The 25,448-nt window shown below is 40.8% G+C and overlaps 2 protein-coding genes across 8 annotated transcripts in view; one reads left to right on the top strand and one right to left on the bottom strand.

Annotated features, from left to right (window-relative positions):
• Positions 1-4,513, top strand: part of SRPK2 (SRSF protein kinase 2) — a 134,115-nt gene extending 129,602 nt beyond the window's left edge. For all 4 annotated transcript variants that reach the window (XM_048942521.1, XM_048942491.1, XM_048942499.1 and 1 more), the window contains one exon: positions 1,087-4,513. In XM_048942521.1, the coding sequence (XP_048798478.1) occupies positions 1,087-1,271 (185 nt within the window). In that variant the 3' untranslated portion in view covers positions 1,272-4,513. The remainder of the gene's footprint in view (positions 1-1,086) is intronic.
• Positions 4,379-25,448, bottom strand: part of KMT2E (lysine methyltransferase 2E (inactive)) — a 53,731-nt gene continuing 32,661 nt past the window's right edge. For all 4 annotated transcript variants that reach the window (XM_048942434.1, XM_048942441.1, XM_048942450.1 and 1 more), the window contains 16 exons: positions 24,118-24,248; positions 22,908-23,025; positions 22,648-22,757; positions 21,902-22,163; positions 19,907-20,005; positions 18,578-18,742; positions 17,595-17,903; positions 16,446-16,700; positions 16,129-16,273; positions 15,146-15,399; positions 14,954-15,010; positions 13,053-13,616; positions 9,970-10,271; positions 8,033-8,121; positions 7,477-7,568; positions 4,379-6,652 (listed from right to left, as the gene is read on the bottom strand). In XM_048942434.1, the coding sequence (XP_048798391.1) occupies positions 5,138-6,652; positions 7,477-7,568; positions 8,033-8,121; positions 9,970-10,271; positions 13,053-13,616; positions 14,954-15,010; positions 15,146-15,399; positions 16,129-16,273; positions 16,446-16,700; positions 17,595-17,903; positions 18,578-18,742; positions 19,907-20,005; positions 21,902-22,163; positions 22,648-22,757; positions 22,908-23,025; positions 24,118-24,248 (4,467 nt within the window). In that variant the 3' untranslated portion in view covers positions 4,379-5,137. The remainder of the gene's footprint in view (positions 6,653-7,476; positions 7,569-8,032; positions 8,122-9,969; positions 10,272-13,052; positions 13,617-14,953; positions 15,011-15,145; positions 15,400-16,128; positions 16,274-16,445; positions 16,701-17,594; positions 17,904-18,577; positions 18,743-19,906; positions 20,006-21,901; positions 22,164-22,647; positions 22,758-22,907; positions 23,026-24,117; positions 24,249-25,448) is intronic.

Genomic DNA, 25,448 nt, shown 5'->3' with positions numbered 1-25,448 from the left:
CTGTAGCATCGCACAGGGGCTGAGGCCCAGGTACGTGCCTGGGAAGCAGGGAGGTGGCAGCGGAGCAGGAGCAGCCAGAAGAGCCTTTCTTTGCCATCAGTGCTGACAGCCTGCGGATACACGTAGGTATATTGCCAAGCCTGATGGCAGAAGAGCTGTCACATCCTTCGTTTGGTCTGAATCACACTGCCAGGTTGGCCATGTGCCACCTTTTTGGTGGGGCTCAATGCTCTGGTGGGTTTGAAGATGATGCGGGCAGCACTGGTGGCCACATTCTGCGGGAGCAGTCAGCTGGGCCCCTCAGAGATGGAGCAGAGCCTTCAGTGCCAGACCTCTGTGTTTGGCTTGGTTTGCAGCTAGTTGCAGCCACACCGATGGCAAATGTCACGTAGCATGGCAGCGTGACCCGTGCTGCTGAGACTTGTGCGTTAAGATTGGAGCAGTTTTTATGAGACTCGGGGGTGTGGGCTGATGAGAAAGCAGAGCCTTCAGTATTCCTGCTGCCTGCGAGCGCGCGATGGGGTGCTTTTGTGTGGAGGAAACAGAAGGAAGGCCTGCAGCTCCTCACAGGGAGCGGAGGGGCAGCGCTGAGCTCTGCTGTGTGTGACAGCGACAGGGCCCGAGGGAACGGCATGGAGCTGCGTCAGGGGAGGGGCGGGAAAAGGGGCTCGGGAAAGGCTCTGCACCAGGGGGCGGTGGGCGCGGAACGGGCTGCCCAGGGCTGTGGGCACGGCGCGGAGCTGCTGGAGTTCAAGGAGCGTTTGAGCAGTGCTCTCAGACACAGGGTTTGAATTTTGGGCTGTGCGGTGGAGCCAGGAGCTGGAACAGTGATCCCTGTGGTGCCTTCCCCCCTCCGAGATGTTCTGAGTTTCCAAGATAAGAGGAAAACACAGGCTGGCCCCAGTGCTGTGTGGGTGTAAGGATCCCTCCTTGGTTTCACTGGCCGTGCTCATTGCCAGAACCTCAAGCAGGCATGTGGTGCGCTGATGTTTCTAAATAGCGCTTCTTGGAGAAGAACTAAACAAGGATTGGTCACTACTGGGTAAAGGGGCATTTTTCTAATGCTGGTAATGTTTGTGTTTGCAGGAGAACTCCGACACATTACGAAGTTGAAGCCTTGGAGTCTTTTCGATGTGCTTGTGGAGAAGTACGGCTGGCCTCACGAAGACGCTGCACAGTTTACAGATTTCCTGATCCCCATGCTAGAAATGGTCCCAGAGAAACGTGCTTCAGCTGGAGAATGCCTTAGGCATCCGTGGCTGAATTCTTAGCAGAATTTCTCAGCTATAAAACAAGCCAGCAACCACTTTTCAATGCATCGGACCTAACTGGTGACTGTCACAAATCCTCTAGCAGGATCACACGTGAGCTGGCTTCAATCCTCAGACCTTTATTTTGCTTGAGGTACTGTTTGACATTTTGCTTTTTGTGCACTGTGTTCTTGGGGAAGGGTAGTCTTTTTGTCCTCAGCTAGTAGTTTACTCACCCACTTTCTTCAGAAAACACTTAACGTGTCTTTAAGCATTGTTTCTTGTGTTGTGTGGCATTCAGATGTCAGATTTTTGAACAAAAGAAACTTCCTCCCATGTGTTTTGGCAAGTTTTGTAACTATTTATGAAAAAACTATTTTAGCTGATGCATATTATATAATTTACAAGCGTAAGAAATTTATGAAGTCAGAAGCGAGTTATGGCAAGGAACTGTACAATTTTATCTTCTGGCAAAGGGACGTCATTCTTGTATTATAGTGTATGTAAATGCACCCTGTAAATGTTTATTTCCATTTAAATACGGGACCGGGGACTCAATTTCAGAGTAAAGCTACTAAGTTTTAGAGAGCTTTATAGCAAACCAATTGCATGTAGTGACTTCAGACTGCTTTAAGGAATTGTGTAAACTTTCTATTCTGTAGCAGTTCCCGTTCATTGGATTTTAAACAAAGTGGCTCTGGTTTACAGGATTTCATTCCCCAAACGGCACTTTAAAGGAAGGCTAGACTTCTTTCTAATAAAGTATGCATTATCATTTAGCACTCCCTTTTAGAACTTTTGCCTATTTTAAGTGCTTTTAAGGAAAGAAAAAAGCAATTTCCCTTACAATGTGATAGTGAAGACATGGTACCATATGGTGTTGCCTTTTTCTAAGCACTGTAAGTTGTACTATACCTTAAGAAACAAATTAAAGGTCGAGCATGAGAACCACTCTGTGTAGAATTACTGATCTTTTATAATAAAAGTGTGTGCTTGAGTCAGCAAAGGGAGGACAGCTGCAAATATTTACAGTGCAGTGAGTAAAATGCAAGAAGCGAGATCATGCTCATCCCATTCATAGCTTTACATGTTTCTAAAACAAATTGCACTAGCTTTATTTTTCCCATAACTAGACATACAGCTCTTTGTACGTTGCACGCAAAACTACGCTTTCCTAGGAAAAAAGCTACATAGACTGAGGCTTATAGGCAATACAGATTTTAGAATGTACGATACGGAGGTGTGTTTTGGCCTCTTTTAGAAGTCAGTGGGATGAATGTAAGCTTAGTTCTGATTTTCATGTAACTATGGTGCCACTTTTTACTGATTTTGTCCATATGAAATTTATTCACATGCCTTTGCAATAACTAGATTGTGAGAAAATAGCCCCATGCTGTAACAATAACCAGTTGTTTGAGGTGCTTGCAGTTGTCTAATTAAAGTGTTTTGTTTTTTCAGTGTGCTGTCATTGGCATCTTTGATAGCCCTAAGCCACTGTTGGCTAGAATGACGCGCCGTGCTGGCGGTGGGTGGGGGTGACCCAGGCTGAAGCGCAGCTCTCTGTTCACGTAACCAACATGGCATGGGGTAAATCCGATCCTTCCGCAGGGGAGCGGGGCAGGATGGGCTGCAGTTGTGGGGTGCTAAATGAAATGAGACCAAACTGAGCCGTGTTTCATTCAAGGTGTTTTAACTTGATGTAAGCAAGCAGCCGCTTACCCCCTCCCTACGCCCCTACACACCTCATCCAAAAAGAGACCCTGCTGCCAAGGAGCACGCCGCCAAGGCTACGGTGCAGAAACTCATCCTGTGCTGTGGCCCTGCACCAATGGGGTGCCAGCACCGGGTCCCTCTGCCTTCTGCTTCCCTCTTCTCGCAGGAACCGTTTTTAAAGGCCTCAAGGATGACACTGATGAGAAGAAACAAAAGGCTACAAAGGAATCCAGAGAGGTAAAGCGTTACGCTTCACACTTGGCCATGCCGTTGGTTGTGTCTGGATGCTGCAACTGATTTCAGGGCTGTTCTTAAATACACAGAGAATAGCAGCGTTTGCATCAGTTTAAATGCCAGTCGAATGAGGGACTCACCGCCACTGCACTCCTTTCCATTTGGTTGACCACCGCGACAGAACCAACCTTAGGGGGAGAGAGAGCCAATGCTGGGCCTGTTCTGCTGCACCCGCTCGCACGGTAACTGCAATGCAAAGTGCTAACAGTTATTAGGTCATAGATGGAGGTGGCTCTGGTTAACCAGCTGTGAACTGTGGCCATGATTTCTCAGGAGTGTGTTGGGTTTTTTCTTTTTTCTGCTGCACTGGTTGGTAGCTGGGCAATTTGCTTCAACTGCACGACCGCACAGAACACAGCGTGTTCCCTATCACGTCTGTGTGTTTTACAGAGCCAATGCCTGTTCAGGGAAGGAACAGAAAGTACTTTTCTGATAATTATGAGCAGATAATTTTAAGTAAACCCAATAGTGTCTGTATGCTAAGAATTACCACTTTTTCTCAGAGAGCAGCAATTGTCATTTCCCATCCTGTCCAGTGGCGGGTTTTCCAGCAGCCAGAGCAGAGGAAGGTGCACGCTGGTTTTCTTCTCTGGGTTCTGAAAGAGAGCCAGCAAGCATTTGTTCTGTTACGTGAGCAGAATTCAGCACTCACTGCTGAGCTGCAGGACGCTCTCATACTCCACAGTCACGCTGTAATGCCTCACTCCCACCATACTGCAGTAAGAGCTCCAGCAGCAGCAGGAAGGCACGTACTGACCTGTGCAGCCGGTGCTGTGATTTGTACCTAAGACCAGAACATCTGATAGAGCCCTGCTGCACCATCGTGCCGGCATACGTTAGACACATTGGTATGCATGGGTTAACACCAAATAAACTGACATACTTCATAGATGTACCCAGCATTACCTGACAGCACACCCTGCCTGAATCAAAACAATGCTTCCTCACCTCTAAGCTCAGCAAGGGAACAAAAATCCCCCTCCTGCACTCACTTCTACAGCCAGCTGTGCAATGACAGGAAGGCCATCAGCAGACACCACACAGGAGGAACAGCCACTCAGCAGGCAGGGCTGCTCTGTGCCCACAGCCCTCAACACACAGCACCCCTTCCGGACAAGTGGTTAAAACTGACATAATTGTGATTTATTAACATGAATTAAAATGCCCAACCAGTGCTGCAATGTGACAGTATATTAAAAAAAATTAAAGATCATATACTGTACTACTTTCACAAAGATCACACTTTTTTTTTTTTTGCAAAAGAGACTTATTATATACAATACTCTATCAAATGAAAGCAGCTTTAAGCAATTTTACAAGCAAAAGAAATACAGTATTTACAGCACTCAGACATTAGAAACGGTCTATACATTAAATTACATTTTCTGCAAATAACTGATGAAACAAAAAGCCATGTCCACACCAAAACTATAAAAATTTGTATTGCATTGTTTTCTATCTCTATGCACACAAAACTGTCGACAGAAGAAAATGGAAAAAAAAAAGTTGTTAGTGCCATCACTTAGCCTGTGTACTTACTTAATTACATATGTATAAAAGTAATATAGAAAACATTCACTAAATGAATTTAACTGCAACGATAAAACTTTAAAGATTATGCAGCATCAAACCTACTGCCAGAAAAAACAGCTGGAATGTTCACTTACAAAATAAAAAGGAATACCTAATACTGGCTGAACAGCACGTTTCTGGGAATTTTAAAAAGCAAAAAATGGAAAGATACAATGAGAGCACTGGTGTTTGCTTTTATACAAAGTATCATGTACAAGCTTTAAAAAGTACCTCCCATAGGTACATATGAAATATACACAGTTTATATTACAGCACATTTAAAAATGTTAGGATTAAGGGGATCCGTTTTAGTGCCACCCTGAACCATGGTAATTGTTCTGAAAGGTGGGCGGCACCTGTGCTCTGTGAATGGGGATCTGTCCGGGCACCGGGGACGCCTGCTGCGGTCCTTGCACTGCGTGCGGGAGCGTGACTGAGCCAGGGTGCGGGCAGAACCCTGAAGCGGTGGGGGTCGCAATACTGTTTGGTCCTTGAGGTTGGATGTGGGGACCCTGACCGGGGAGCGGACAATGAGGCCCTGTTCCAGCAGGCTGATGTTGAGGTCCGGGTCCTAACGTGGTGTGGTGGGGGGCTTGCGAGGAGTAGGAGGACACGCTCGTGTGAGCGCCTGAGGGAAAGTGGGGGGGTCCTTGATGTGACGGGTGGTGCAAGCCTTGTGCCGACGCCGGGTGGTGCCCCGAGCCTATGACATTGGATGGGGGAGGCGGAGGGGGAGGAGGAGCAGAGTTTACAACGTGCTGGTGTTGTGCTTGCAAACCTTGGTGTCCGGCTGGAGGATGAGGAGGCTGGTGGTGGGGAATGGGGCCCGGCGGCGGAGGCGGGGGCGGCAGATGGTGACCGGCAGCTTGAGAGTGAATGTGAGATCCGGGAGCCACCGCCACGGCGTGAACCGGGCCGACGACGTGTGCTACAGAATGCTGCTGATGGGTGCCCTGCTGCTGAACCAGGTGAGGGCCCGGAGCCGGGGGCGGCGGCGGAGGAGGAGGAGCAGCAGACGCTGAAGCCTGGTGATGAATACTGGGGGTCTGAGAGGGCAAGAAATGCCCTGCGGTTACGTGGTGTCCCGGCACTGTCTGCTGACCCGCAGAGCCGGGAAGTGCTTGATTTGGTCCGGATGAAAACACAGTCTGTTGGGGGATGCTACCCTTCAGCTGACTGTAACTCTGAAAGTTTCCAGAGGGCTGCTGGTTCTGATAGTAGGTGGAAGAAGGGGGTGGAGGAGGTGGGGGAGGTGGTGCATTGCTGTTCAGATTCTGTTGGTTGAACTGGCCGTAAGAAGCCGAGGATTGTCCTGAAGCTGTCTGAGCGAACAGCGGCCCGCTGGCCTGCTGCTGATTACTGGGCTGAAGGGTTGGCGCTGCGGGATAGAAACCACGGTGCGTTTCCCTCTGGGGCGTCCCGACTTGAGGTGACTGTGGGTGATGAGGTCTGTACGGAGATCCCAACTGCTGCGAGTGAGGCTTTGGTGAGAGATAACCGTGCTGCACGGGCGCGTGGGGCGTCGATGGCTTCGGGGGATTTTCTACGTGAGGCGAAGGGGGACAATGGAGCTTCAAAGGTGCAGAAGGCAACTTCTGTGAATGTGAAAGTTGCTCAGCAGAACTGCGCAGATGTGATTGAGATGGATGAGTTTTTGAAAGTGCTTGCACGTTATTTGTCAGCTGTTTTTGTTGCAGCTCTGATTTTGGATGATTCACGCCTTCAGCCTCTGGTGCATTAGCTGCAGTGTCCCAGTGTGAATCTGGCTTCGTGGGTGTTTTTCCCAGTGATGGCGCTGAAACTGCAGGACTCGGCGAAGAGGGCTAGAAAAAGAGTCAGGGCAAAACGTTCAGAACATTTTAGTTATGAAAGCATTAAAACAAGAAGCAGCTTCTCGGAATAGCGCTCTCTTATGATGGCAGAAAAACATTAAGGCACAGAATGCATTTGACATATGACAACCTGTAAGAGGAGGAAGCTTAAACTTAGCACAGGCATCATTTCTAGCAAGTACATACCAACTGTACTCCAAAATCAAAGACCAGCAAGTGCATCTGGAAGTAGTAACAGAAATACGGCCTGTCGGGGCTAAGTTAGAATCTGTTATTTGTGAGCTTCATATTTCCAAGTCTGAAAGGAATCATTACTACTAAAACAAAGTATTTTTCAGAGTGATTTAACATCCTAGAACTGGCAAAATGCAAGCAAAGAGACTGGTCATTACAACCTGAATTGCTGCATTTCATAATGCACGCCACTCCTCAGTGGCTTTCTTCATGTCTCACTGCCTCTACTGAGAAGCAGTGCTAGTGCTGGCCTGGCAAGAGCCAGCTCCTGCTAACAGGAGCACTTCAGCCATTTTACTGCTGTCAGTTCTTCAGCATTTCACCTGCAGAACTGACACAATACTGAATCCACTGACAAAACCTCTTCTGTGCCTACAGAACACACCATAGAGAAGCAGATATGGCTACTGGAGGAAGACAAAGTTTAGCATGCTGGAAGATCTGCAAATGTGCTCACAGATGTTTACCCATGTTATGTAATTTAACAGAAATGTCACACATCTTCATCTAAGTAGTAAAGCACGATGCCAACTGGAGACACGTACACATGGTTACATGCACCTGCATACGCAGTGCATTACCTTGCTTGCTTTTGAAGGACTCTTGCATGTCTTCTGTGAAGTATCTGGGGATGGACATTCAGAAGTAGGCTCCGGATTTTCAGAATCAGGTTCTACAGACAAAAGTTAGAGATTAATATCATAGTGAGAAAAAAATTATCTTGCAAAGAAAACTAAGCATCTTGTATTTGACTTTAAAAGAGCTACTTGAAGTTTCTGTAAGAGATCATTCAAATACATCAAGTGTCATACAAGGTCATCTGCTTACTGACCTTCCATACATTCAGTGAAAGAATGGACCTTAAGCTGCAACTGGAAAACGAGATTTGAATGAGATGAAGGTGGGAGACTGAACATGGGACAGTGAGCATGGACTACAGGGTGATCTCCCCCTACAGATGAAGCAGATCCAAACACAGCACCAGAACAATTAAGGGCTACAGCGGGGGAACTGGTTAGAGGGATCCACCTTCAGTGTGATAAGTGGGGAGCTATTGGGAATAGGTGAACGGCTGGACTGGATGATCTTTTAGGTCTTTTCCAACCTTGGTGATTCTATGATTCTAAGTGAACTCACCACAGTCCTTGTCTTTCCTATGATCACTGAGAAGCAAAGCTCTATGATAACTTCGTTCTCTCACTTGTTCCACGGAGGTTGATGCAGTCCTGGAAGAAGGAAGCATGTTCTCATTTAAGATGATGTACTCCCACAGACCAAATTTCAGACAATATATATGCAAATACTGGGGCACAAAGCTCACATGGTTGACTGCACTTAAGAGCCAAATAACTCACCCTACAGGAGAAATGCCATTTGTTAGCCATTTTAGGTCTATTTTCTCACATTTTAAATACACCAATTTCCTGCAACCTTGTTACATTATGAGAAATATCAATTCCTTTCTTCCATACACGTGTGGAGTTGTTTTGTGGTTTATTTTTTAATTCTCAGCTGACAAACCAAAATGCACATTACAAAAAATACAGGTACTGAGTATTGCTTCATCCTCTCCATTTGTAGAAAGCAGCCTTCAAAAGCCCTATCTTTACTAAAAAATAACTTGCTCTCTAATAACGGATCCACACCTGTGAATATTACACAATCACAGGTGTAAACTATTTAAGCTTCCAGATTTACCTTGCTAGATAGTGAGTGAAATGACAGCTACGCCTCTCACAATCAGTTACACACTCACAACATGATCGAGAACAGTAATGACAGCACTCTAATTATAAACTCCATTATTCTTTTAGGCAAGAACATATGGCAATACTCTACAATGCAGTTGCAACTGAAATAAATGTTGGAGTTCAGCCTGTTCCCCACATTCTTTCCTTGAAATACATACACTGCCTTCTGTGTAATGAACTTACAGCCACGTTTCAGTGAGATACTGAAAACTGCACCTACGTTGTCCCTTAGTTGGCTCCACAAACTCCTTCTGTTCTGGAGCAGCTGGAGCATCTATGTAGAGTGGTGCTCAACGCCTCAGCCCATGTTCACCTGCAACACTCTCAGGCCTTCACTACCGCATAAAGAACTGCAGTGCTTATTTTGTTCCAGTAATATTCTGGAGACAGAGTTGGCAGAATGACTAGCTATTTTCAGGCTACCAAAGAACGCAGTGGGAAAAGCTGCACAAATTGAAGCCATCCTATGTCATTCTCCTTCACACTGCATCTGCTTTTAAGGCTGTTGGAATACCTGGCAGTACAATATCTGGAGTACAATACAGCATACAGTTTGCACCCAGGGGAGCCATCCAGCCACCACAAGCAACTATGCAAGTGTCTCCACACACTGCCTACCTGAGCAGAAGGAACTGCTAGGTAGACTGCACGCTGTCACTGTACACTGTAAGTAACAGCAAACAAAATTGCATCACTGAAAAAGACTTCCCACAGTCTTCTGGAAGCTTCTGTTCATCATCACAGGTAATTAATTTCCTTCTTCCCTGCGGTACTTCTGTAAAAGCTTTTGAAATTTAAGAGAACAAATCTTCAGCCACAGATGAAGCAGTGGCAACACAAGGAAGCTTAACGCAGAGCTGAGGCCGTGCTGAAAAGCAGACTCTGCTCTCACAGCACCCTCTCCTCTCCATCCAGCTCCCACCTTCACACACCTTACCAAGAACACTCTGCAGGATCTGTGCAACTGCAGAGCAAATGCAATGCCATTTTATTTTGAGGGCAGTTGTGAATTGTGAGAAAACTTTATAACCTACAGAACTAGGTGACCTGTCTTGTTCAAGCTAAAGCTTTATTCACTCTTAAAAAAACAACTACCCTGAATAAAAATAAGTTGACATATATAACAGATAATTTTCTATACATTCTCTTCTTTATGAGGTATCTGCTATACTGCTGAGGTAAGAGGTCAGACAACTGTTCCAATCTGAAAAAAGGGTTGAAAAAGATCAGTAATCTTACTAACAAAACAGACTCAGAATAGAAGTGACACAAAATTAAGCAAACAATGTCTCAGAACTTTTGTCCTATCGATTTGCAACTTACCACTGAACCTCAGGCTCGTTCTTCTCACTGGAAGAAGTTTCCTTGGTTGCACTGTTGTTGCCCACATCTTCTGGAGCTGCATTATAAACAGCAGTTGGCAGTGGTACAGGCAGGCTTGCAGTGTTGTCACTTTGCTCCCCATTTTCACCACTGTTGTTAAACCCATCATTAGCACCACTGTTACTACTTATGTTTCCTCCACCAGCAGCATGAGGAGATACAGTAACCAAGGGAAAGTTTTCCGTCTTTGAGCCACTTTTTCTAGCTTCTCGTTGTCTCTTACGGTATTCTAGCAAGGATACCTATGGAGAAAAGATCAGAAGAAAGTTGACTTGCTTCCCTCTTGACATTTTCAATTGAATACATTTCCTCAGTAAGACACCATCTACCTGGTTCTAAAAGAAAATGCATGGAGCTTAACAGAAAATGCTTCATCAGATTTGGAGCAAATTTACGGGGCACCAAGGTAGTAATGAGTACAAAGAAGATGCCAAGAGAAGGAGGTGTGCATTTTGCCCAGGGAAGAGGGAGAAGTTGACGCAAGTCAAAAAAATTTGCTGCTGAATTCATACTGTTGGCTGAAGCTACAAAGTACTTTGTGGATCCTCCTGGAAATGCAAAGAACATACTGATAAAATAATGCTGAGTTTGAGACTGAATCACTTTGACCCTGGATCCTGTGTGAAAAATCTACTAAACTTCGGCTTCAATCTCATGATTTATGCAGGAGAGTCTTTTAGCTCTTCATATACTTTTCTTAGCATAAAGAATTTGCCTCATGACATTCTTTCCACAATTTATTTTAAATCAGTGTCTTTTCTGTATTCTACAACGTCAATTCTGAAAATACTTCAGTGATCAATTTCAAGCAAAACGTTTATTACCAAAACCAATGACCCAGGAAGAGATGAGCAGTCCTTCTTCCCATCTGTGTGCATACTTTACACACATTTATGTGTGTATATTCATATACACACACACAGACAAGTTCTCATGTAAAACAGAACACAAACTTCCATAGATTTAAATTCAAGAATATTAATAGATTACTTCCACTGAGAAAAAAAAAAGATTTTCAAATGCTTTCATTATGTATCTTCACAATTTGATACAGAATGCTGAAATGCTGACATTCAGACATCTTTTTTTTAAGGAAATCTGTGTTGTGAAGTCTCATTTCGTATCTTTCCTGCTACGTATCAGGGAACTTGCTTAGTCCTCACTAACAGCAGACATCCAATTCTACTCAGAATTAGAAAGCAAGAAGGCTGCTCTGTCCACACCCCCACGACTGTTTTCTATCCATTAAAAACTCATCTGTATGGCAGCATAAGAAGTCAAAACCACTTAATTTTTTCTAGGAGAAAGTCAAGGTTTAGAACCGATCTTGCTCTGAAATATTTTATACTTTCCACATCACAGGAATGGGAACCCGTGAAGATTGAAGCAAAGCTTAAATGTTAAGAACAGATTACATCTGTGATTTGTGGCCACCATGTACAGCCATACTGAAATGAGAAACTCGTGAAATGCCAAGAGAAGGAAACATCCATAGAGATGCTGAGATACAGAACCCCCTCCTTTAATAACTGCATAAGGACATGTGTATCTCACCAGTTCATGGGCTTCTACTGTTATTCTACAAAAATCCTGAATTCTCCCCTCACCTTAAGTGAAATTTGTCCCCCTTCTTTTAGACTGCAAAGTCTAAAAGTATACTTGAATTTGTGTGCGCATCCTTACAAAACCAGAAAACCATTCTCTCAGAGGTACAATTTCCTCTGGTTGATTCCTCAAAGCCAGATTTTAGACAGGAATTCTGAGCATGTGCAGGGGAGGCAGAGGGAGAACCACAAGTTTTTCATTTGTGCATTAGTGCAGTGCAAGCAGTAACAACCAGGAAAAGAATGCCTGCCACTAAGAGAACAGGGTGTTACCGATGCACCCATCAGGTGCTGCTGCGATTTGAGGAGAAATTCACTTCACCTTCAGATAAAAGAAGCAGCTACACAAATCTTAACAACTGCTGTGTTCAGCTGGCTTTGCAAAAGCAGCAGGGATACAGTAATATGAACGGAACTACTGAACTTCTCAGGGTCAGGACCAGGTGAGAACACAGCTACTAACTCGCTACAGGTATGTCTGGGTACAAAGAGAGGTAAAGCAACTTGTGACGGTACAGTCATGGCCACTCCCTGGCAGGATGCACCCCGAGAAGTGCAAGGGAACCTGATGGGACCAAAGCACCACTGGGCATGAATGTACACACAGACAGAACTCACCTCCAGTCCCTCAACTATTACTTCCATGAAGAATATAAATCACTAAATTCTACAGACTGTTACAGGACACTCAGGAATGGCTGCATCAGAAACAACTACTTTTAACATTTGTCAACCTTTCTGCATGGAATCAAGGAGTTTAACCTGACAGTAGTCAGGACATCCACACAGGTTAACTTCCAACTTCATTTCCAGCTGAGCACGTTGAAAGCTGTTACCTACAGGGGCTGTTTGACAAGAACAGCAAATTTAGGCTGCGCTCGTCTACCAAAGCAGGTGCTTTATAGAGAAGAAATAAAGGATTCCTTGTATCTATGGATTTGTGTTTGCTAACAGCAAAACAGAGTTACTGTAGGTACATAAAAACGAGAATTCTGAAGCATCAGAATCATAAACCTGCTAATGCAACTTGTAAGAATTCAGAGATTTTCTCTGTACGTGATTCGGTTGGCACCATTCTGTCTAACAGAATATTTTAATACTTGGTAGCACAAGCAACCGTTTAAAAACCTGAAAAGCAGTTCTTTATTGAGTAATTCATTTGAGCCTCATATGAAATAACATGAAGTAAACATAATTATATTTTTATATATTACTTTGAAAATCTGCATTTATTAATGGATGTATGCAACTTTCCTCTTTCCTTTCCTTAAGTTCTCCTGAATAATATCTACATTAAATATAAATCAGCCAGATTTTTTTTTTTTTTACTATTATTATTAATGCTTCATTCTGCCACAGAAAAATATGTAAGATATATAGCCTATGTGAGAAAGACAAAATGATTCTTAAAATTATAACCTTTTTCTTCTGTGGAGGATTCTGGGGTGTGCAATTCCCATCCATCAAGTTGTCATTATTGACAGTCCTTCCAAAGCCAGATGCAATTCCATCTTCTGAAGTACAAAAAACAGATGCTTCCATGAACATGCCTCTAGCATCGTCTTGAATCAGGCACTTTGACTCACTTATTCTGAATCCACCTCCTACCTCCAACTGATGTGAAGGGGTCAAGTCCCTCAAATTAGAATTCATTGAGAAATTTACACCTGTCCTGTCGGGACTTTTTACCCAGGAAGAATAAATTGTGCCCCGTCCACAATGAGCAGTTTCTAACTGGCTGCTTGAATCAGTCCTATCATGTGTAGGGGCTTCCAGGTTTTTATGCAGTGTGCTTTGCTCAATTACTTCGAGTCCCAGCTGGAGGTCTGACACAGATTCCATTTCTCCCGTGCACTGCCGTGTTGCATCAGTCCTGTTTCTTGGACTGGAATACCCAATAGTCTTTATTTCCTGCAGGCCCATTTCTGTCAGGTTGGAATTTCTGAAAGAATTCAGTGCTAGAATCGATGCTCTGTCATATCCCTGCATGAAAAATAAAGGAAGAAAACATGTAAATTCTTCTTCCATATTGCAACTGTGGAGTAAAATCATTCTGACATTCATCTATGCCTTTAAGTGAGGCATAAGGACTTTGCACTACCATGAGTTTAAGAAATAGCTGTGTAGCAAGATACTTTTCTCTACTACTGCCATTAAAAGGATTTAAATTAAAAAAAATAATAATAATATTAATCCACATCAAAAATAAGCTTTCAGTACCAGTATTTGCTTATGACCGGGAAACGAAGAAGAGCTTCAACAGGAGCAAGTCCCTGGTAACAAAGGAACTGAACTTAAACATAAAACGGATCTTTGGTGTCAAAACATTTATTTCAAGAAAAAAAGATGGTGAGAGGTTCCAGGACACTGAGGAATTTTAAGACCATAGTAAATTCATGCTTCTGCAGAGGAAAAAATATTAGAAGCTAAACAAATCGACTTAAGTATTTCTTATAATTGTACTAACCATAAAAAGCTCAGCATATGCCCAAGCTTAGAAGTATCCTTACTAAAACATCCTGTTTTATGGCTTTATAATGCTTTTTCAATTATTTCTTTCACAATGCAAAATTCTTAAGCAGAATTCCTCTTTTTGAGTCAGCTAAATGCTGAAATAGTCAGTTATGTTAGTTTGAAAGTAGCTGTTAAATTCAATCAACTGCTATGACTGCATGAAAAGTTTTGTGTTTCAATATTTGTTAACACTTTGACTTAAAAATAATGAAGTTTTCTATGTACATATGTACTTAGCCCACAGAAAGAAAATACCTGGGTCATTCATTTACACCAGAAGTAAAGCTCTCTGGAAACAACCACCTGAACGTTCTATCACTAGTTACTTTTACCTGTTCTTTTCAGGTGCTATTAAGTTCACAGTTCAACACAGTTATGCAAATGTGGTAGCTGTCACACAGCTCAAGTTCCACAATGCTGCGGAACTTCTCATCTTTCAGACAGAAACATCCCTGTAGAAGTTCTCGTATCTATAAGCCAAGTCGCCCCCTGGTGGTTCGACCGTACGGCTCGAGCGCACGGAATGGAGCACACCCTCACCCGGGAAACTCCGGGCACGTGTCCGTAGCACTCGCTGTACCTCAAATAATCCACCAAAACCATAATATTTATCCCTCTGTGCTCTCTCAGTCCAAGTAAAATTAGGCTCAAGCATTTAAGAAACACTGATTAAAAAGGAGAATGTTAACTGAAATCTAGATACAGCCCAAAAAACCCAAGCGTTGTTTTTCTGTACTCCTCAGTTAAGTTGCAGATATAGAAATGAAGTTAAGCAAGCATTTAGAGATTCTAGCAAATGTCCTCACCTCTTGAGAGTAAGCTCGCCTTTTTATTTCCGGGGAACTGTCGGGTGAGGAAATATTCTAGATGAACAAGAAGAAATGGGAAGTCAATTTAACTGTTAGCGTAGAGAATGTAAGACACCCCCTTCTAATAGGACTACAAATAATGATTTACACAACAGTGATAAAGAATCTGAAATGCATTATAATTCTCACCTCAAAGTGCATGGTATTTCCATGTATACATGGAGTTACAGGAGTAACTGGTGAATAAATGGGTTTGTAACCATTTCTACAAGCTTCATCCTCTGTTTTTACCCTAGGAGGAGTAGCAAACATCAATGGCTCTGAGGCAGCAATGTCAGCATGAGTTGGTGTGGCATATGGAGAAGGAGTAGGTGTAGAGGTTTCTGAGAATGCAGACTCCAACAGCTGGTACAGTCTTCGTTTTTTTAGAGGTGTTGTAAGATCTGCATTAAAATCAGAAAAAAAAGCTAGATAAAGATACAGCAATCCCAGTTAAATGCTTGAAGCAGTAAAGTTATAAATTCCATATTCAAACATTACTAAGACAAACACCTTGTGGGCAGAATTCCTGAAGAATAATTAATGAGAAGCAGAGATCACTATTTTCTTCCTTACCTTCTTTTTTTTTTTTTTTCCTCTGCTAAGACAATGGAAGAGATAATGGAAGAACTGTTTACACTTCCAAACAAATGTTCACCTAAGAAGTGGAAATTCGACGGGTCATCTAATATGTTCCATATCCCTAAGAAACTGTGTGTAGCTTCTAGCATGTTTCCATTTCTCATTATTCCTGAAAAGCTGACTAACTTTCCCACGTGCAATGGGGCCACTGATTTGAAAGTAAATCTAACCCTAACAGCATGTACAAATGATTTATAACCTAAACTCTTCCTGATATTCATACTCCAAACCATTAGCCTTTTTGTTGACTGAATGTCCACATTTACTATGAAAAATGGTTGTTCCTTGTTTAGTCTCAATTATACATTAAAGAAAGAGGGAAATTATTTAACTGAGCTTTTCTTTCCAACAATCATCCAAAAGCCAAAACATCAGTAAACAGGGCAAATATTGTTGGAATTTTCATTAACTCATTGCTTTAAATAACTTCAGTCCTCCACATCTACCTACTCCAACATAACTTGTATGTATTTTATTAGTGGAACCTTCACCTGTTAAGGAACAGCTGTCATTCAGTAATAACGGGCTTTTATTTTCACCGTTGATGGCTGGGCTTCTAGATCCCTCTAGCGATGGCGAGTTAAATCTATCAATCACTGTTGAGTTTTCTTCTTCCAAAGCCTGCTTCAACCAACGCTGTAATAAAGTAAGTTCAAATTAGTGACTTAACAATTTAAAGATACACACTGAAATGTGTATCTACAAATCATCTGCCAAGCAGCTTTTCTCTGCCAGAATTCACGCTAGGAAATAAAGACTTGTTTTTAAGTAATTAGGCATGAGGAACCGTAATGAAGAGAAGCATTACCTTCTTACAAGAGCCAGTCATGTTTTCCACAGGTTCTTTTTTCCTCCTCTTTTCTGAAAGGAATGGTGAAGTGAAACGAATATAGTGCTTTGGAGTAGAGTATACATGTGGGCTGTAGGTGAGACCTGGCAGAGAATTGAGTTGCGTAGCCAGAACTTCGGGGTCGGTGGTTATACGCAGAGGCCTTTCTGAAATGCTGTCTGTAGGCTTCCCTGTCTTATCACTCTTCTCACTTAACCATTCATTTACCAAGTGCTACACAAGGAGGAAAAAAAAAGTGTTTTTTGAATGTTTTCATTAGTAGCTTTCAAACAGTTTTTGGTCTTCTTATTCACCTAGTCACCCATTACACAAACCAGAAAACAATTTCCAGGCTGCAAGTTTACCAATACAAATATTCCTTGTACATGAGACTGAGAACATGAAAAAGGCTTTGGTGAAGTTAACCAGGCGATGGTAGGAATCAGTGTAGAATTGTCCTATGTAACAGAGGTTTTGTTGTTCTGTTTCTGAAAAACAGGCCAGTGTACCTTAGTTCCCATTAACAGGGAACAAGAACTAAAGCAACTGAACTCAAATATGCCTGCAAGTATTTGAAATTCTTAAGAGGTTCACACTCAAATTCTTTACATTTTCAAAATAAGCAGCTTTAACCATCCTCTGCAATACAGGCTGAAGATAAAAACTGCCTTCTTAGTTGTAAGATGGGTGGTTTTAAGCTTTTATCAGCATTACTAGGAGACATCTCAGAAATACTGAAAGCTCATATTTTGGAGATATTCTGTTTACTGCCACTAAGATACCTTATATATCATATGATGAATAAAATAAAAGTTGACTGATTTCCTTCCCTCCCCTTGAAATTAACAGTTTTACTTATGTTCTGTATATTTATACACACACAAAATCCAGTCCATTTAGAAAGTACTGTCCTTAGAAAACGTTTGTTCCAAAACTGTGCTGAAAGCTGTATTAAAACTCAATATCTAAATGGATGCAATGCAATATTTTTAATTTTCATAATTAATATCAGTGAGCGGCTGCGTAATTTTTAAAGAAAATTAAAAAAATAATATGTAGTTTAAGAGGCAGCTGTTAAAAACTCCATGAAAGTCCATCTTCTTCTTACCCATCCCTTAAGAGACATACCTTCTTTGTTTTAGGATACTTAGTAGGACATTTATTAAGTGCTGGAGCTTCTGTTTCGGTAACCATTTCCGTAACAACAGTTTCTGTTTCTGGCTCAGCTACCAGTGCAGCATTCTCAGTTTCATTATGTTGTGACGTTACTTCCACATCAGGAGAAGATGGCTGAATATCTGAACACATGCTCACAGTTCTGTGCCGTCTACGCTGCTGTCCAATGTGAGTTCTGCTTCGAGAGAAGCTTTTTCTCTGTTTAGCTCTATTAACCTTGGCTGGTGTAGGCTTAGTGACAGCTTCCTCCTTTGCTGGTTCCTGGTACAAAACACCAATCTAGTTAATGGATCTAACGCATGTAAAGCTACAGATCTTTTCTCAAGAGGAATTGTAAGTTCTCTCTTAATATGTCTTTATTATCTGCCTTCATATAATTTCTATTTTTACAACTAAATACTTCATAGTTAGACTTCCCATACCTTCCTCCCAGCGTTCTGGCAGTGATACATCAGGTAATTCACACAGACCAGTCACTGGTCAGACTACCACAATTTTCTGTAACTGCTATATCACATTAGTCTGTGGGCTAGAAATCAGCAGCTTACATCAGAATACCTTTCAATTCAATACAGTTTTTCTCATTTATAGTTGACTGATATAGTTTACTAATATATAGCTTAGCACTGTTGTAAGATAACTAACAGCAAAAGCTGACAGAACAATCCAAACTGAGAAGCCATACGAATATCTGCAAGGGCAGAAGCGCACTAGTAACCAGCAACAAGAGTAAAGATGACCTGTTCTGAATAATCTACTGACAAAGCATGTCTTTTCCCACTGGCTACAGAAGGTGTCTAATGAATACCATCTCCTATGCCTAGAATGAGCACCTATTAACACTCCCCCAGTATCTTTATGTGTGGTTCAATATCCAAACAGAGAAACAGTGCCATGTTAAAAGCTAGCCTTAAAATAAAGATTCAGATAACTACCTGAATAAATTCAGTGTCATTGAGAATCTGTGGTTCCTTGCATTCTGATTTAACCTCAGTTTTTGCTGTGCTGATCCTTTCCAAAGCCTGTTCTCTTCTTTTTTCTCTTTTTTCTAATCTGGCAAAAGCTTGCAAGATAGCTTCCATTTTCCGTTCTTCTCTTGTCTGATGGATATAATAATAATTGTCATCACATTTCAGTCATAATCATAATCCTTCACATACATAAATACTGTGACTTTTTTTCTTCAGAACACATACAATGTATGTTGACATGCAGATCAATTTCAGAAGAAACCCAAAGGAAAGGGAGATGTTAGAGTAACTGCAACTACTGCAGACTTAAAAGAAATGATTGTGTTCTCATCAATCCTGATGAACAGGAAGAAAGTCCTACTTTGGATTTAAGAACGTGCTGGAAATAATTGCTTATTACTACATTGCTAGCCTCATACATTATTGGCTCACTTGTTTGTATAGTATTGAAAAAACAATGAGTCACTCATGACCAGAAAGATTAAATACCAATAAACATGCAGAATAAACACAACAAAAAATTTCATTATCCTCTGACTCAGTTTTCCAAGTGCCAAAAGCTGTATCAAAACCTGCATCCAGCATCCAAGAATCACTATTTCAAAATAAGTAAACGACACATCACACACAAGTTACATTTCATGTCAAACCATAATTCAAGTCCTAGTCCTTTTACAGAGGTAAATATCCAAGCACTGCTGAAGACAGTACAGATGCTGTGGAATTTGGCTGCTTCTATTTAAAGCTTTAATTATTTTAAATGCCTGCAGCTCAACAGCAGCACACTGAGAGCAACAAGCGTTCATCTCAAAGAAAGAATGCCCCTAAGTATATTGCTTATATGAGTGAATGAGCAGCCCAGTTTTGTTTTTGCCACTTCTGTTTGACTGGTGAAACACAGGCAAATTGAACTTATTCACCATCTTCACGATGGAGCTAAAAGGATTATTACTATTTATAGTGCTGTTTATAAAGGAGCTATTAAAAACAATGTGCAATAACAAAGAGCAAAGAAAACAAAATCTAGTTTTTGTTGTTTTAAGGCAATAAAAGTTTATACATACACATAAGACAACAGAAGATAAAAGCAGATTTTTGTCAGAAAGCAATGATAAAGCCACATGAAATGCTCTCACTCAAATAGCAAGCCTTCAATTTTAAGCTCATGTAAGGATCTGTCTTCATATATACTTAGATTCTAGAAGCCTACAGAAAGCAGCAATTAGCATGGGAAGAGCACGTGTCACTAAGTCTTAGTGACAACTTCAGGCAACTACTTGCTTCCCAACTTACCATCTTCCTTTTCCTCTCTGCAATCTGCTCCTCTGATTCCATTTCTACTTCATTGCTAATGGGAGTTTTTTCTTCTATATCATCAATAAAATCTGGCTCCTGAAAGATGGAAATGACTGCTTTATAGAAGCTCTGCTACTCCTCCAAACTAGGGAAAACTACAAGCTACACAGAACTAAGAATCCTCAGATCACAACTTCAAAAGTAACCAAGCCAATAAACGAAGACAAAAATGTAAGAAAGCTAAGATCCACTCATGCCTTTGCATAAACCTATAAACATAACCATCTGACCAAATCTTTTTCAATCTGAGCTTAGGACATCTGCATCTTTTTTCTTAAGCATACTGATTTTCATTTTAGGGTCCCATGCCCACCCATCCACCCCCAGAACAAAATTATCCACATTAAATCTCCAAACCAACAGAGACTTATGGGCCACTGACCCAGCCAGTTCTTTATCAGTCAAAGAATTAGGGAGCTTTATGTTAAACACCCATTAGTGCAATGCAATGCATACTGTCATGCCAAAAGAGATGTTATCATAATTGCATAGAATTTTTTCTTAGCTCACAAGTGTATTCCCTTGAAGTGACATTCTTCATTCACAACCTCACTATACTGTCTAATGACTGCCATGACCTACAGAAATATTAAGTTAGCTGACTACTGAAGGCCCTGTGATTTCAGAAAAAACAAGCAGTAACTTTGAGAATTCCTCTGTTCATTATTTCTTCACAAATCTTACCTTTTGATAAAATGATTACATGAAATTATTTAATATAAATATACTTTTAAGACAAATATTTTTCCCATCTGCTTTGTTTTACCTTAACATTATATACTTCACAAGAGGAAAAAACGTATCAATTGACTGGATTCTATATTTAGACACATTTAACAGCTTTATTCTTTGCACAACACTTACTGTTTTAAGTTCAGTTTGGAAAAACATTGATGTCTCCTGTGACTGCTCTGTATAGGCACTGTGTATTATCACAGAAGCCCAGGAGAAGGTTCCAAATACCAGTTCTCATTTGTTTAAAAACAACAACAACAAAAATCACGTAGACTGGAAGGTTCATATAGTGCCTTTGCAGACCTTTTTTTTTTCTTCTTTTTTTTTCTTTTTCTTTTAACAGTCACATGCCATGCCTTCCAGTCTTCCAAGCATGTTAAAGCAATGTAAATATGCTCCTGTCACTGTTATTACCTTCACTCCTACTGGCATTAACAAAATAAAAAGTTCAAAGTCTCTCCCTCTTAGAACAAAAAGTCTCTCTCCCTCTATGTAAAACATATCACAAGCCACTGTATTCAAAGAAAGATTAAACTGTACTTTCCCTGCAAAAACAAAGGTAGATACCATGGTAACCATCTTCTCACATGAAGAATCCAACATCTGCTCTAGAAAAGTTCATCACTTGCTGATTTTATGGATCTCTCTCAATAGTTCCTTTATACTGACAGATCTTAAAATTGCCATGGTACTACCAGCTAGCTTTACCACACTTACTTCAAAACTCACCTTCTTCTTCCCAACCCTCCAAACTCTATTTAGATTTCTACAGCTTACAGGACAGACAGAAGCAAAACTCAGTATTCTGAACTAAAGTTTGATTTGTTACAGAAGCAGCCCTATTTGCTGCTATGTTTAATAGACTGAATTTCTGAGTAATGTGGCTTTTTGGTTACTTGCATTTCAAGAAAGACTGGGAGCTCCTGAAAACATGACATGAGTCTTTTACATTAGAGGTCCATACAGAAATTCAGAGGAAAAAGTGTACAGTTAAAACTCATAAGGGAACCAAAAACTTTAATCCAATCAAACATTAAGAATAACTGGACACATTATGAAAGCCCTATACAATTCGTTCATCATTTTCCAATAAATCCACACACCCGTTTCTCCAGCTACTCATTAAGATTACTGTAGTAACCACTAAGGAGACTATTTGTATTTAAATCTGTTTTGTTATCCTTTTTGTCTCAATACCTGGTTATTGGAAATGGACAGCCTGAGGGGAGAGAGCTTCCTCTGCTTATTATCTGCGATTTTCATTTTGGTGGCTGCTCCTTCACAGTCCAATGTGATGTTCTGATTTTGAGTCTCCTTTTCTCTTGAAACATCCTTCTCTTTCTTTCCCTTTTTCCTTCTGGTTTCATATCCCGTATTGATGTTTTCTGTAGGCTCAGAACGTCTGAGAACCGGACATTCAGGATTTTCTTTGAGGCAAGCACAGTCCACTTTGTATTTACTACAAGTAAAAAGAATGCAAGCAAGCACATTTTGATCAGGCTGTAAAGCAATGGTACTTTACAACGTTATGTCATGTAAGTGGTAAATTTCACATTAAACACCTGATTTGATGTGAACTAAGCATATGAAGATCAGCTGACTAAAGCTTTCACAGGATATACTAGGAAGTTTTTTTATTTCTGCAAAGACAGTAAGCAATTTACAAATTAAACACTGGGAAAACCCAGATATACATGCCGTTCAGCCAAGCTGACTTATCAGCAGACACAGAAAAGTGTGAGCTTTGTGCAGTAAGATGTGAACTAAATGGACTGCTCCTGGACTTAGGTGCACATACAGAATTACTTGGAACACTCAGGTACAAAATCACATTATTAAAGCATACAAGGAAATAAATAATATAAAGAACAAAATCCCCCCTGAATACATCATGACTTGGTAAGTATTTTATGTATTTCAGAATAACATGTTCATATACTTACCAATTTCCATAATCAAAATCAAATGCTATAGTAATCTCTGCTCCTTTTGGAATGTTATGGATGGAGTAAATATAAAGATGAATCGTTCCATCTTCAATTACATGCCTCACCTATAGGTAACAGAATATTACTTTATTGTAACGAATTAAAAATAAACAAATAAAATTATAATCAGTGCTCAAATTATCAGTTGGAGAACTTCAAAAAGAAAAGAACATCTAAGTAAACATAAGCTAATTTAAGTTCATGTAAATGCTCACCTCTGCATTTGGTGTACATGAACGCCGGATGAATCGAGCTTCGTTTCCAAAAGTCCTTGCATCAACACACATTTCCAGCCCATGAAACTTGGAATAAAATAAAACAAATGGATATGGCCTGAAAAACAGAGAAGAAAACCAGCCTGTTATCTTTTTAAAACTGTAAATACAACCTACTTCTTACATTAGTTGTTTTTGTATCATGTCGTTGCCAACACACTCTGAATCTGTGGATTAGTCTGAGAACCATCCATGAGCGTTTGGAGCTGCATTACTCTACTGGGTGCATTTCTCCAACTGTATTCTTGGAATGCTGAAAGTCTGCGTCGCAGCCCTGAATGCAATCTTCTGCATAGGATTTACAGGGAGGAATAGCAACAGAGCAAGCACTAAACATGGAAGACACAAAGCTAAGATTCTTCAGTGTTCTTAATAAACTTTTTTTGGTAACAAGTTCTAAACTGAAACTCCAGTAGAAATGTAGATGCCTCACAGAGCTGTCTCCAAAAAAAAACCACAGATGAAACAAACCCCATCCCTGCCTATTTCCAATAGTAACCACTTGGCACTCAACCCCCTTGAGAAAGCTGGACATCTAAACGCTCTGCCAAGATGTATTTCTGCTACTGCAGATACCTGGGTAGCCTTCCATCTTTACTGAGCACAAGATCTACACTCGCTCTTCTCCAACAGGCCTCTTGCAATGTCTCGTTATCAGGGTGTCCCTGCATTTAATGGTAGGGGGGAGAACAGTTCAGATGAAGGAAGCAGTCGTGAATTTGTATTTCTCTGTAATCCACAAACCAGAGAACCATGGCAGTGAAAAGTGCCGAGCTGACCATGTTCAGTTCTGTCCTTGGCCTGACAGAACGAAAATCTTTCTCAAAAGAAAGCTTTTACCATTACCTTCTGAATTATTTTACGACAGCAGAACCTGTCAACCTCTGGTTTACACTGCACAACTCCCAAATGAGAATACAGGAATCCTTTAACCAGCTGAGAACAAAGAAAGAGGAAAATAATTTCTGAAAAAAATGTTCTAATGATGCTCAGAAGAGAAGGGGGGAGACCAGATACCAGCTGCAATTACTTCTAATGAGACAACAGTAAAATGCAAGACACCACAGGTAATAAAGATCCCTTCAGCATCTTCAGTACAAGTCTGGCACAAATGTTCTAATAGTTATTAAAACATCTGGAATAAACAAACCTTTTAAAGAAATATCCGTTAGCTTCGAACTGTTCTCTCAGCATGAACTTTCCTCTGTATTCAATAATAAGTGCATCAGGAGGCAAATCTTTGGCAGCTTTTAAAATTTTCTTGTTTTTTTGCACGTAACTCTATAAAGACAGAAGTTAATTTATGAATTTCATTTTCTTTCATTTTTTTCCATTATTATTAACAGCAGATTACACTTTCACAACTATTAAACAATGCTATATGAACTAAATACTTCTTTCTTGCTATTAAAACTGCAGACTAATTTGATCAGAATGTCTTGTTCCACTACCAATGCAACTAGTCACTAATTTCAATTCAAGAAATGCCACTGCCCTGTATTGTGGCATGGTGAGAAAACAACATACTGATGCTCTCACTTCAAGTATTATAACCCTCAGTACACTTAGCTCTCAGAAGTACATGCTGAATTCCTGCATATTGCTTTGAAAAGGCTTCAATTCCTTCAAATCAAAACAGAAACATGCAGATACACACATTCATTATTCACTCAAGAAAAAAACAGAACAGGAAAATATCAAAATAATAAAGAAACCTAGAAAAGTTTGCAAATTTCTTATACTTATTTCCATACCTTTAGATGAAAGGATGGCTTTTAATTAAAAACCAATACATACCCTGACAATTAGTGAACTCACACCTCTCAAAACTGTCACCGCCAATCAAAAAGGAAGTAGCCTCTATGTAGGAAAAAGGCTCTGTAAGCAGGGATATTCCTCTAAGGAGGCTGTCCCATATGCCATGATCGTCTTTGAGGAAAAGAAGCAAAGATGCTTCTATTAATCTGCTACAGTAACTACTCCTTGAGATTTCTGCTACAAAATGCTAATGTCTATTACATGGCTCCGATTTTAAGCTGCTAAGTAACTGATGCCAAGGACAGAAAAAAGAAGACAATGCACAATCTCTTCATAAACTAGAAATTACATGATCACAAGAGTTGAGCACCAGTTGTGATACCAACTACTGCCAGAAATGTCTTTCATGAACTAGTAAGTTATATTCTAATCCGAATACCTAAAAATCCAGAACCAACTTACCACATCTTCTGAAAAACACAGACTGTTAACACGTTGATGTACAGAGCAGAGAAACAAACTCTGACGTTTATTCCTACTCTAACCATACCAGATAGTCCTTACACATCAGAGAAGCGGGAGCAGAGAAATTTACTGTGTTATGCTCTCCACAAAAGAAGTATTTTAAATGACAATTCATGTTTCAGGCTTAACATAGCATCTTAACTATTCATGAAAATTGATATGCAAATATAAATGTAAGTGGCTATCTTGGTCACAGCA

Source organism: Lagopus muta, chromosome 1, assembly GCF_023343835.1.
Source record: "Lagopus muta isolate bLagMut1 chromosome 1, bLagMut1 primary, whole genome shotgun sequence".
Taxonomy (NCBI): Eukaryota; Metazoa; Chordata; class Aves; order Galliformes; family Phasianidae; genus Lagopus; species Lagopus muta.
Note: the sequence above shows the minus strand (reverse complement) of the source record. Positions and strands in the feature narration are given on the sequence as shown.